General features: G+C 38.5%; 1 protein-coding gene across 1 annotated transcript in view; it reads right to left on the bottom strand.

Annotated features, from left to right (window-relative positions):
- The window catches only part of LOC122079098 (formin-like protein 20), an 85,603-nt gene extending 73,250 nt beyond the window's left edge, over nt 1-12,353 (bottom strand). The window contains exon 1 of the mRNA XM_042645350.1: nt 11,639-12,353. Within this exon, the coding sequence (XP_042501284.1) occupies nt 11,639-11,711 (73 nt within the window). The 5' untranslated portion in view covers nt 11,712-12,353. The remainder of the gene's footprint in view (nt 1-11,638) is intronic.
- Between the last annotated feature and the right edge of the window lie 259 nt (nt 12,354-12,612).

A 12,612-nucleotide genomic window follows, 5' to 3' on the forward strand; every position in this document is an offset into this window, starting at 1 on the left:
TTTTTTTTTTTTGTGTGTGTAATCATTAAAAGGAACCACAGTCTACACCAAAAAGTAGTTAAAGAGGGGAAGGAGGAAGAAATGAAAAGATAGAAGTAGCCTTAACCCTAAAAGTCTAAATGTCTATTTCCAGGATGAAGATTTTCATTTTTCCTTTATGCTAGAAGATTTCTGATGCAGTTTAATGCAGGAAAATGCCCTTGAGTTACCGTTCACGTGAACAGTGATTGTGGTACTGTTTAGATTCAGTTATGGGCAAGGTGTATCCTTCCGTATCCGCCGATACTAACCGGTACGTATCGAACCTTTAAGGTACCCAATACGATACCTAAAAAATATTGGTATTACTAAATACATGAAACCTACTCATTTATATATAATCAATTAAATACAATTGTCTTGTGTACTTTATTCTTCTTTTCATGCGTGATATATTTTAAATCTTACTTATTTATAGTGTTATATGCTTCAAAACTGTATTTTGCATATATCCTAAGTATTTTGATAGATTTCTTGACGATTTTGATACTATCTAGTGTATCTTGCGTCTCTCCAATACGATATGATACGTCTCGTAAATCACCTTCCGATACGATACCTGATACCGATACTTTAAACCTTGGTTGTGGGTTCCCTATGGACAGCTGGAGTGGGATATTAGATGCCTGCCAATATTGTATCTTTAGTTTCTATTTTAGTTACTTTCTATTTTCATGTAATAGCAAGTTGGTTAGCTTTAGTTTCCAGTTTCAGATTTAGAAAGTAGGATTGATTTTATTTAATTGTATTTAAATCTAGAAGTTTCTAATTCCCCATGCATGGGAGGCCTGCTTGTACAAGTTACTTTATTAAATACAAGGATGGGGTGTTATCCCCACACGATTTGAGAAAAAATAATGAAACTTATTGCTTTGGCTAGGAGGGTTTCATGTAATAGCAAGTTGGTTAGCTTTAGTTTCCATTTTCAGATTTAGAAAGTAGGATTGATTTTATTTAATTGTATTTGTATCTAGAAGTTTCTAATTCCCCATGCATGGGAGGTCTACTTGTACAAGTAACTTTATTAAATACAAGAACGGGATGTTATCCCCACACAATTTGAGAAAAAAGAATGAAACTTATTGCTTTGGCTAGGAGGGTCAATGCTCTAAGAGAGAGTTATGGTGAGAGGCCATGGGTGAGAGACCCCTCCTAGTTTCCTCCCTTCTCCCCAACTGATACCCATTATGGTTACACATTCTGAGTTTTAGTTTACTGCAAGACCGGGAGCAACCAACACCCTAATCTATTGCTGGAGTTCCATATTTTAATTGGAGATAACCTACTACATGTTCCCAATTGAAGGAGGTCACATCCAGCACCTGCAGTTCTGATTTTGGAGGGTTTCCTGCTGAAAACTTCAGGCCAAACATCTCCCAGTTCAGCCATCAGAACCATGGTTAAAGATCTCAGAGATCTCATTTTTTGAGATTAGCGAGACGAAACAAAGGCCAGGTGAGAAATGTGCAAGATCTCGACCGAGATCTCGCCACTTAACTCGGTATCGACCAGGATTCAGTCCAAACTTGGTCCAACCAAGTCATATAAAGCCCAGGTTTCGACCCAAATGAAGAGAGTCTCACTGGTTTCACCTAGATCTCGCTGGTTTCGACTCTTGCTCTATATTTTGGGGAGAAAAACACCACAAAGCCGTGGATTTGGTGTTTCTTCTTGGAGTACAGTCATTGAAGCAAATCTTAAACCTTGGTGGTGACTTTTCTTCTTAAGAACCCTTTAAGGTACAAATTTCTTCCCAAACCCATATTTTTCATAGAAACATCATCAAATCTTGTTTCTTGCCATTGATTTTTTTTTATATGTGATGCAACTAAGTGTGATCTATAGATTCACGGAAGAAACGATATTTTTCTGCTTTTAAATTAATATTTTTTATTTTTCTGTTTAAATGAATGCCTTTCTTTCAAAAATAAAATTGAAAAAAATATGATTTATATATGATGTTTGGTACTCAATTTTTTATATGCTGCTCATCAAAGGCTGATCTACAGCCTCATGGTGTCCATTTTTTTTCTTTTTCAGTCAATAAAATAATTAACATATTTCCTGAAATGTATAATATATATAAAATAATTACAGAAAATCAAAAGAATATGAATAAAAATTTCTGTTTTGTATGGAAAATTATTTAATGTAGTGTAAATATTGCTAGTGTATTTCGAATGAAAATGCTGTTCTTAGTTTCACTCTACTATACTTTATTATTAACTATGATATTATTATTAATAAAAATTATTTAAAACTAAGAAAAAATTATAAAAGGTAGGGGTTAATATGTAATATCTATATAATATTGAATAGCTCTTGATGGATGCATTCTTTAATATAGTGTTGATATTGAATAGTTACTACTAATTCATGCACAAAGACTTTTATGTAATAGTGTTGAAGTTGGGGCAAAATGTCTAGTGTTGGAGGTGAAGATATTGTATGGTTACACTTACATGGAGATCTAATATCAGATGAAAAAAAAATAAAAATCAAGGCATAGGTACTGTAAGAAAATGATAAATTCTGGAGGTGCCACTAGGTTAAAGCAACATTTGGCTAGGGGTACAAGGATGTTGCCAAATTCCCCCAAGTTTCATATGAGCATAAATGGAGTACATTATCACTGATCCACACCAAGAGGCGGAACCAACTAGTCCACAAAAAGCTACAGCAGTTGGTGTTTGTGCTTTATAATATGAGATTGAAGATGCAGCACATACGTCAAGGCATGGAGGGTAACAGTGAACCAATTGAAGTTGCTCATGTTTTCCAAGAAGACTCAGATGAGGAGGAGGATCCCCTACACCAATGGGTGAAGGATCGAGGTGAACCACTTTAGGATTGGCCTGGGGGTAGCCTAACCCCGTGGTAGCTAATCAAATGGGTACTGGTGTGGATGAATATATGTCTCAAGAGGCCCATGTGCTTTCACAGGTACCTAGGCCTTTCTAGTCCCAAGCTACTAGGGTTGATGTGGAGCCTAAAACTGTTAGGTCATGGTCTAGTGATGATGATGATGATGGTGCAGGACCTGGTGGTCATGGTAGTAGTGGAGCCCGTGCTATTGATGGTGATGGTGATGGTGATGGTGATGGTGATGATGGTGATGGGGATAGGGATGGAGATGGTGATGGTGACGGGGATAGTGATGATGGTGGCGATGGGGGGATGCGCGAGAGGTACCATTACACTAAACCAGAGTAAGAGCCAGTTTGGTTCACAGGAGAGACTTAGTTCACTCATGCCACAGAGGACATAGACCACGGTGCATATTCCCACACACCCCACAAGAGAGGCTCACATCGTCAATTCATAGTTGGTGGAAAGGAGCAAGATAGCGTAGACTCCATAGACATCTCTACTAGGAGTTTGACTGACACTCTAGGACGCTTAAGCATGGAGAGTGGTATTCATGGGGAGCAATCGCATGCACCAGCAACTATATATGGTACAGGGACAACCAATTCAGATTATAGTCATTATAGTCAATTTGGCCAGTTTGGACACCCACATGTCAACTCTTTCCCCTCTGCCACTGACTATGAGGGTCACTCACACTCCCACATTGGGTTAGGTTTTTTGGATGGCATCTTCGGGGTTCCAGACCCCCAGCCATACATGTCGGTGCAGGTTCTTGTCTGCCAAGCACTAACCAGCAGCTATGGATATAAATTCTGGCTCATTTAGTTTCAGAGATATCTACCCAAGAATTGGGTATCTCCAGTATATTGGTGATGAAGTTTATAGGGATGTTGTGGCCGACTTTGAGTATTACTTCCGTTATACTATGGCATGGCTAGCCTTTTTTTATTCAATCAGAGGAAAACAGGCTTCGACATCAGCATCAACAATATGGATGCTATGATGATATGGTCTGGCACTCATTTCAGTACTAAGAGTCTTGTCTCTAAGATGGAGTCTAAATGTCTAGTTGTCTACTATATCTATGATAATTATTAATAATATATACTTTATGCAGCTTTGTTGTTACTTGCTATGTTAATGTTGCTTGTCTTGTGTCATTTCAAATTTTTAGTGTATGTGACTCATCAATCATCAATAGTAATTAGAAATGATGTTTTTTTTTTTAATCTAATGATTATGCTCTGTCAAAATGATGAGAGTGGAAGGTGGATTGATGAATATATCATACTAGATGAAGGGTTAGAAGAGTCGCCGACTACTTATATAGGACACAAAATCAAAGTACCATTTTGAGTTTGAGTTTTTAGAAACTTGATGTTTCTATTGTGTTTAGAATGCCCAAAATAGGGTAAGTACACAGTTTCAGGGGCTACAAAAGCCATATGGCCACCGAGATCAACCAACGAGTTGAACGACAAAAAAAATACAAGATCTCGGTGAGATCTAGCCAGATCTCGTTTTTTCTTTTATCTAGATGGGTGGCAGGAGCGAGATCTTAAACATTGATCAGAACTAGGGTTCGAAACCTCAGATTTTTCGGTATTTTTGTTATTTTATAGAAACGAAATGGTATACAAAACAACAAAACTACATAATTTTGGTCATCTGAGTCATGTTTCAGTCATTTTGTTTCGAAATTTCAGCCCAAAAAATACATTATTCCATCGAAATTTCGACCATCTCAGTCATCTCATTTCATTAGTTTTGGCCACTTATGCCATTATCCCCCAAAATGGCCAAGCAAAACATATGAAAAAAATTACTCTGAATTTTGGTGGTTTTGAAACCACCGAAATACCAAAATGAAATGAGCTCTTGAAACTTGATCAGAACCTTCTCATATTTTGGGCATCAGCTCACCACTCAGGGACCCCAATTCCACTGGAGTTTGGGGTTGTCCTGAGCCTTGGTGTGGCTTCTACCAGAAATCTCTAAAAAAAAAGGGCGTACCCAGTGCAAGAGGCTCCCGCATGTGAGAGTTCCGAGGGAGCAAAAACTATGCAGCCTTACCCTAAGAATGTCGAGAGGCTATTTCGACCGCTTGACCACCAAGTTCGCAACATTTGTACCTTACCATTAGAACAAGAGTGCACCTTTCTAGAAAGTGAGAGATCTGAGGATTTATTCATTAAGGGCCCATTTGTTTAGGGGGTTTTGATGGGGTAGGATTTAAGGGGTGGGAGATTTGTACTTATTTTCCCAAAAGCATGGTAAAGTCATGTGTTTGGAAACACTCTAGACAACATTGGGAGATAAGCTTTCATGTCTGCTGATGTGGCTTTCACGCAATCCCCTTCCAAAGTCCTACCAAATTGGTGGGACTTTATAGGGTGGGAAGTCATTGCAATTAATGACTCTCTTTCTTCATTCCTCTATTCTCTATCTCTCCCATGGTTATGTGCTAACCAAACAAGGTTGGGGTGGGAAAGTCCGACTTTCCTCCAACTTTACTTTCCCTGCCTTAAACCCCACCAAATGTGGGACCCAGTAGTCAAACATTCCCACCCCAAACTCCCCTCTAAACAAACGGGGCCTAATTTGATTTAAGATTTCTGGAACTGATTCCATCCTTCAAGACCAACATTCGACGGCAATATCTTCCTCATCCAACTAGAGTTGTGTTCCTTGATTGAAATTTATTTCCTCCCCATAATATGGTCTATCAGGGAATTAGGAGAAGCTTGCTTCAGATCTTTGAACCCTAAATCAGCCCTGTGATAGAAGTATATAGGCTGCTACTTACTGTTTTATGCAAGCAGGGGTTATTGGCTGTATTTACTGGGTATTGCAGGAAATCCTAGCAATTGAAATAACCTATTTGACCTATAGTTATTACATGTTCGATGAACCAATACATGTTTGGGTATATTCCTGTGATCCTGACTGAGTTTAGGTTAACTGTAATCAGCATTAATTTCGATTTCTACAAGAATGTTTGGTAGTGAACATTAACTAGCAAGTATTGAGGAACTGCTCTAGAAGTTCAACCTATGAAATAAAATATTAGTAATGGCCATAGTTATCACGACGTCAAGGCGAACCAAGGCGTTGGAGGGCTGCCTAAGCGTTTAGGCAACAAGGCACTCGCCTTAAGGTGAACAATTGATACTTTTTATTTTCGCTCTTTTCTATCATTATTTAGTTGCTACATAGACCGTGTATAATCAAAAATCAACATTAATCCACATCAAGTCATGAAAAATCAACATTAAGACACATCAAGTCATGAAAAATCAACATTAAGTCACACCAAATCATAAAAAATCAACATTTAAGTCAAATCATTTTATTTTTACATGAGATGTTGTGCATTAGGTATAGCACAAAACCAACTTCCCAACAAGTCTAAGATTACTTAAATCTGAGTTGTAATGACAAAGTTATGTTCTGGTCAAACTTATTTTAAACTACGCAAATGTTGTTAAAATCGTATGAATAAAAAAAAATTTTGGTCATCAAAATAAAAGATTATTTTACAGGACTTTTGGTTTTTAGCAATGTCTTACTATGATAAAATTTATCAAATTTTCAGAATTTAGAAAAACCTCAGCATTTGAAAGTTGAAAATCGCCCCTACAACTAAAAATCCAGTTTTGCTCTTAGACTAGGGGGTTAACTTTTTATCCTTTTGGAATTTGATTTTTAAATTTTTTTTATTAGATTTAAATAGGGAGGCGTTTGCTTATTTATGAATAATATCTAAAGTAAATAAAAAAAATAACTTAAGAGAAAAGTCCTTGATATCAAAAGAATGTTAGAAATTACTCTGCTCCTCACTAAAACCACAATCCTTTTCTTGTTTAAAAATTAACACCAAAAAAAAAAAAATAAATAAATCCTCTACTTTTGCACTCTTAATGAAAGTGAATGGTGTTATACGTTAAAAAGCAGAAATTTTGCACGGCAACTACAGAAGAAACTCATATGTAAAGCCAATAGTTGCTGATTCCAATACCAAGATGACACCAAATATGTCAGCAAAGAGTACAATTTTGACTTCAGTTTCTTCTAACACAACAAATTACCCAAACAATATAATGGACTCTAGGTTAAAACCACAAATGATAATTGACTTAGAACAAAATTTTCCGTCCAGTCCAAAAATACCAAAGATCGAAATATTCAACAACAATGCAGGAAAAAATGTCGATTTTGGACAGTCCGGATTTTGGGCCCAAGCCTTTTAGGTTCTTTGAAATCTGGACTGGTCAAGAGGGATATAAAGACGCACTTTTGAAGGGGAAGTCTGAGATTTTTTCCTAACCATTTAAATCCTCTGGTTTGTTTATTTGTGAAACTCAAGAATGCGAAAAAAGAGCTCAAGGCGTGGAATAAGACCTCCTTTCATGATGTCAATGAGAGAGTTAGGGCTGCTGCATTGAAGTTACAAGAGATACAATGGATGCTTTATTGTAGTCCTTAAATAAGCAGCTTGTGGAGGAAGAGAAGGAAGCTAGTATTCAGGTTCTAGAATGTTTTAAAGTGGAGGAAGCTTTTATGTGTCAGAAGTCTCAGGTGAAGTGGCTTCAACTTGGGGATGCCACTAATGGATCTTTTCATAAATCGGTTAAGTGTAGAGAAAATGAACCACATTTTTTAGGTTAAGAGAGAGAATGGTACAACCTTCCAATAACAGAAGATCCTGAACTCATTAAGGAAAAATCTGTTTTGTTTTTCAGGGAGTTATTTGGGTAGGACCAACAGGCTGGGTGGTGCCTTCCCGATCATTTTGCATTTAAGCGGGTCCTTTCAGAGATTCAGAGGAGAGTCCTAATGGCTGAAGTGACTACGGAGGATATCAAATCCGTGGTATTTTCTAGCTGTGACAATAAAGCTCCAGGCCCAAATGGGTTCAGTACTGTTTTACTCTAGTCTTCTTGGGATTTGGTGGGTTATTGAGGCAGTGCAACGGTTCTTCTCATAGAGTATTATGCCCAGTTCAGTCAATTCGACATTTATTTGTCTTATTCCCTAAACTGATTTGGCCACGACCTTTGTTGGTTATTGACCGATTGCTTTATGTAATCTAGTCTATAAATCTATTGCTAAGATTATGGCAAACCGAATTCAGACTGGTGATTTGACTTCTCATAATCGATCTGCATTTAATATGGGAAGATGGTCTATTTTTGACAACAATTTGGTTTTCCATGAGATTGTGAGAGGTATTGAGAGGAAGTTCGTTTCCCCTTCAACAATCCTTAAAATTGACTTACATAAGGCCTATGATTCTCTGATTAGAGTCTTCCTATTCGATGCCATGGACTGTATGGGATTCCTTAGGAGATTTTTCAAATGGGTTCAAGCTTATGGGGAATCCTTCATGTTTTCTGTTTTAATCAATGGGAGTCCACCTGGCTATTTTGATAGTAGAAGGGGGATTCGTCAAGGGGACCCAATGTCCCCGAATTATTTTCTATTGCCATGAAAACTCTATCAGTAATGCTTGGTAGGTTGGTGCAAGATGATATAGTGCATCCCGTTCCTAGTTGTAAGGAGATAAAGCTGTCTTATTTGATATTTTCTGATGACATTATGCTCTTTATGTAGGCGGACAAGGATTCAATTTCTAATGGATTGGAGTCTCTCAATTCATTTTCTTACTATTCTGGGTTGCATCTCAATAGAGTTAAATCCTCTATCATGCTTGAAGGTGTTGATCAAGCTACTAGGTAGGAGTTGGTGGGCATGATAGATTTTGATAAACTATAAGCTTCCATCACCGTGCTGTTAGAGATTCCCCAAGGAACAAGCTCATTGTTGTCTCCTATGGCCTCCCCCCTATCATTCCCACTGATCCAATGGATTAACTTTTGTAGCACCCCCCTTCCCTCTTGTAGGGTCTATTTCCCCTCTTGTTAGGTTGTCTCCTATAGAAACACAACCTTAAAACGATACAAAAGATAATGGAAAAACAAGAACAAGCAATGCACACAAATTTACGAGGTTTAGCAAGATTACCTATGTTCTCAGTGAGATGAGATTCTCCTTCACTATCAATGGAAAATAGGGCTACAGAGAAAGAAACCTTCACTATAGATATATAGCGAAAAACCCTGATCCGGAAAGTACAAAACTTTCCTCAAATAAAAAATTCGAGCGGGGGGCTACACCCCTTACACCCCTGCTATGTAGGGGGGCCTCCTGCCCCCTTGCAACCCCCACGGTCTGCTAACCGGCTAGCGGGACTGCCGTCTTGCCTGTCGAGGCGCCTGCACTAGTACTCCCTAGATTAAACTGTGACGAAATACAAGACATCGTAAACCAACAGTCTCTCCCCCTTGTATATTCTTTTCTCTCATAATCTAATATCGTATTCATCCAAAACACAAATATCTAGGGTTGCCTTTGGTCTCTAGGAAATTGAAGGTTAGTGATTGTGCTCCCTTGTTTGAAATGGTTCGTAGGAAGTTGTAGTGATTGTGCTCCCTTGTTCGAAATGGTTTGTAGGAAGTTGGAGGTATGGAAATGCAGGATTTTATCTTATGCTAGCCGGATACAATTAATAAATCCGGTGCTTCAAGGTGGTTAAATCTATTGATGTGGTCTCTTTTCCTTGCCAGGTAAGGCGATAAAGAACTTGAAGTTGATGTTGCCCATTTTTTTATAGTCAGGTCCGTCTTTAGAGAGGAAGATGCACTTAATTTTGTGGGTAGCTATTTGTATGCCAAAAATAGAGGGTGGTTTGGGAATTAAAAGAATCAAGGACGTGAATGGTGCAGGGATTGTAAAACTGATCTAGTGGATTGCTTCTAACAAGGACAGTTTATGGGTTGAATGAGTGCATAAGAGATATTTACAATTTGACTCTGTGGACAGTGAAAGTGTTGAAGGACTGCTCTTGGGTGTGGAGGAAAATATCGAAGTACAGAGACAAAGTTGAACATTTAATCCAGCACAGTATTGGTAATGGTGTGGGTACCAGGTTATAGCTTGTTTCGTGGCATCCAAAGGGGATTCTCATTAAAATATTTGGGGATCAAATTCGTTATTATGCAAGTTCAGATAGACTTGCTCTTGTTCATTTGATCCCAGATGATGGGGGTGGGGCCTGGGGCCAATTAGATCAAGTGCCCTCGAGGTTGCGTGGAGACAACTCGGAAATATCACAAGGCTTAATGCTTCAGATGCAGATAAAGCTGCTTGGAAAGCAAATACATCAGATCTCTTTTCTTCTAAATCAGCATGGGATGTTCTCAGGAGGCCGAGTCCTAAGGTCATATGGGCAGCTGCAATGTGGTTTCATTTGAGTATCCTGATGCAGTCCTTTACTTCTTGGAGATGCTTAGTTGGTTCGCTCCCTTCATTAGATCAGATTCAGAAGAGAAATGTTAATCTATGACCATTCGGTTGCTTATGCTGGTCAGGTTCGGAATGTTGAAACAACTTATTCTTCGAGTGTAGTTTCTCTAATTAGATCTAGAGAGATATTAATTGGTTTTGCTCAACTAGAACTCCACGTTTGGTTGTTATGGTGGAACCAGAGTGGGGTTGCCAAGGAGTTTGGAGGTGATCAGGTGGGGAGCAGTGGAAAGGTGGCTTATTGTGCTACTATAGCTCATGTGTGGATGAAGAGAAAATTCAGGATGTTCCAGAACAAAGGGCGCACCAGAAGTTTTCTTGTTTGAGATATTACTGCTGATGTGAGAGATCAGTTTCACTCCACCTTGAGGTGAAGTGATCCTCTCAGAACTATTGGCTTATTGGTAAATAGGGCATGAATGTTTTTTTTTTTGGGCTAGCTGTTTGTTTGTGTTTTGATGCCAATAGGGCCTGTTGTCTTGGGATCTTGGGCTATTGTGAACCCCTTTCTTTGTATATTCCGTCTTTTTAGCTCAAAATTTGATTTATCAATAAAAATAAAAAATAAAAATTAAATAAACAACGCAGGAGAAAATATTGAAAGAGAGCAAAGGTGAAAAGCAGCTATATTATTATCAATAAGACATACTACATCTATAATTGCATCAAGAAAGTTTCAGTGAAATCATAGACGCTTCTCTTTGAGGTAAGGACCTAGGTCAGCAGAATCTTTCCGAACGCCATTGACAGCTTCACTAATATTGTGTACAGCATATAATAATCTACAATTCGAAAGAAACCAAAGTCAATAACAAAAGAGAATATGATAATTCGATAACACTTCTGAAGTACCAAGTTATTGAATAGTTCAACTCTTCTATGGCCTTGCCAGCATTCTTCCAAACAAATGGAAAATTTCCCGAACCTCTTCAATTTGCAAGTAAATATGAATATCGAGGGACAGGAAACAGGGGAAGGTATAATCAAACCCAAAGAGATTCATAATTCCTCGCCGAATTCCTAAAAATCCTTCAAACTCAGCACAAAAAGACCGTGAAAAATAAAATTTGCAATCCTCTCCACAGATATCACAAACTTTAACAAACTTAACTTAGAAAATTGGGGGGGAAACGGTGGACGCTTTCTTTTTCCGCACTCTTGTTTGGATGAACATAACCGTAGAAGCAATGTACAATGGAATTATATACTTCTAAGGGGGAAAGAAGTCAAAAATATGTAAATTCAGCAGTAACCACCACCACATTCCCTCTGAATGAAACATAATTCTCACAAGCTGATATGATTGCCAGATATTACAAACGAGAATGCAGGGAAAAAGACAAACCAAAAGAGGAAAGCATACCGTAAACCCTCTCGGAGATCTCCAGAAGCCGATCCGGAGGCTTCCGATAGAATAATCTTCTGAACAGCGCCATTGTCCAGCGATGCCACTTCTCTGATCGGATCCAAAACGATGACTAGCCAAAATACCTTGGAGATCACACCGACCCAAACAGGTCGGATCTCAATAAAAAAACGACTGTATTATAAAACTCAGGATCAGAATTATTCGACGAAAATGAAGAACCAGCCAGAGACAGAAGTTTTCGCTTGAATTGAGAAACAACAATCGAACAGTATAATAGCAATGCAGGATCAAGTAGCAGTAGAGATCGTCGTTCCAGGTGATAAAATTTTCCGAAATTGGATAAACCTGTGAGAGATGGATCATTGCTTTTTTTGTTTTTGCCCTTCACATGTGGGGGTAGGAGAGAAAGAGAGAGGAACGAAGTGAACGGAAAAAGAGAAGCTCTTAGACCTGCAACTTGGCTGTTCGTTCGCTGGACATGAGGAGACACGTAGCAATCACAAAAATCTCAGGGCAACATGAATGCCGAGGTAAGGGCTCATGAGCTGCATAGGCGAGAGAGAGAGAGAGCAAAACCTATATCGTTAGGGAAACGGACAAACGGGACAGCAACCGCCTGTGTCAATTCATATTTCCGACCACGTGCTGTGTTTGCGCTATACTTGAGAGAGAGATTGATCCCATGCACGGACGTTCACTTGGACGTGCATGTGAGAATGTATCATATGTACGAAAATTAAGAGGGGTTATATACGAAAACAAAAGAGACAGGTATTGAATCTTCATATGTATGAAAAAGCGTACATTCAGAGAGAGAGAGAGAGAGAGATGGCCCGAGCCACCTTTCCTTGCTTATCCTGAATTCTTCCTCTTTGCTCAGGTTGTCTCAAGCCTGAAATAGCTGATGTTTGCAACTGGTATGGGTCACTTAGCATATCCACGAAATGTTTTTCTTGTTTATTATGTAA

The sequence above is a fragment of the Macadamia integrifolia genome, chromosome 5 (assembly GCF_013358625.1).
Source record: "Macadamia integrifolia cultivar HAES 741 chromosome 5, SCU_Mint_v3, whole genome shotgun sequence".
NCBI lineage: Eukaryota > Viridiplantae > Streptophyta > Magnoliopsida > Proteales > Proteaceae > Macadamia > Macadamia integrifolia.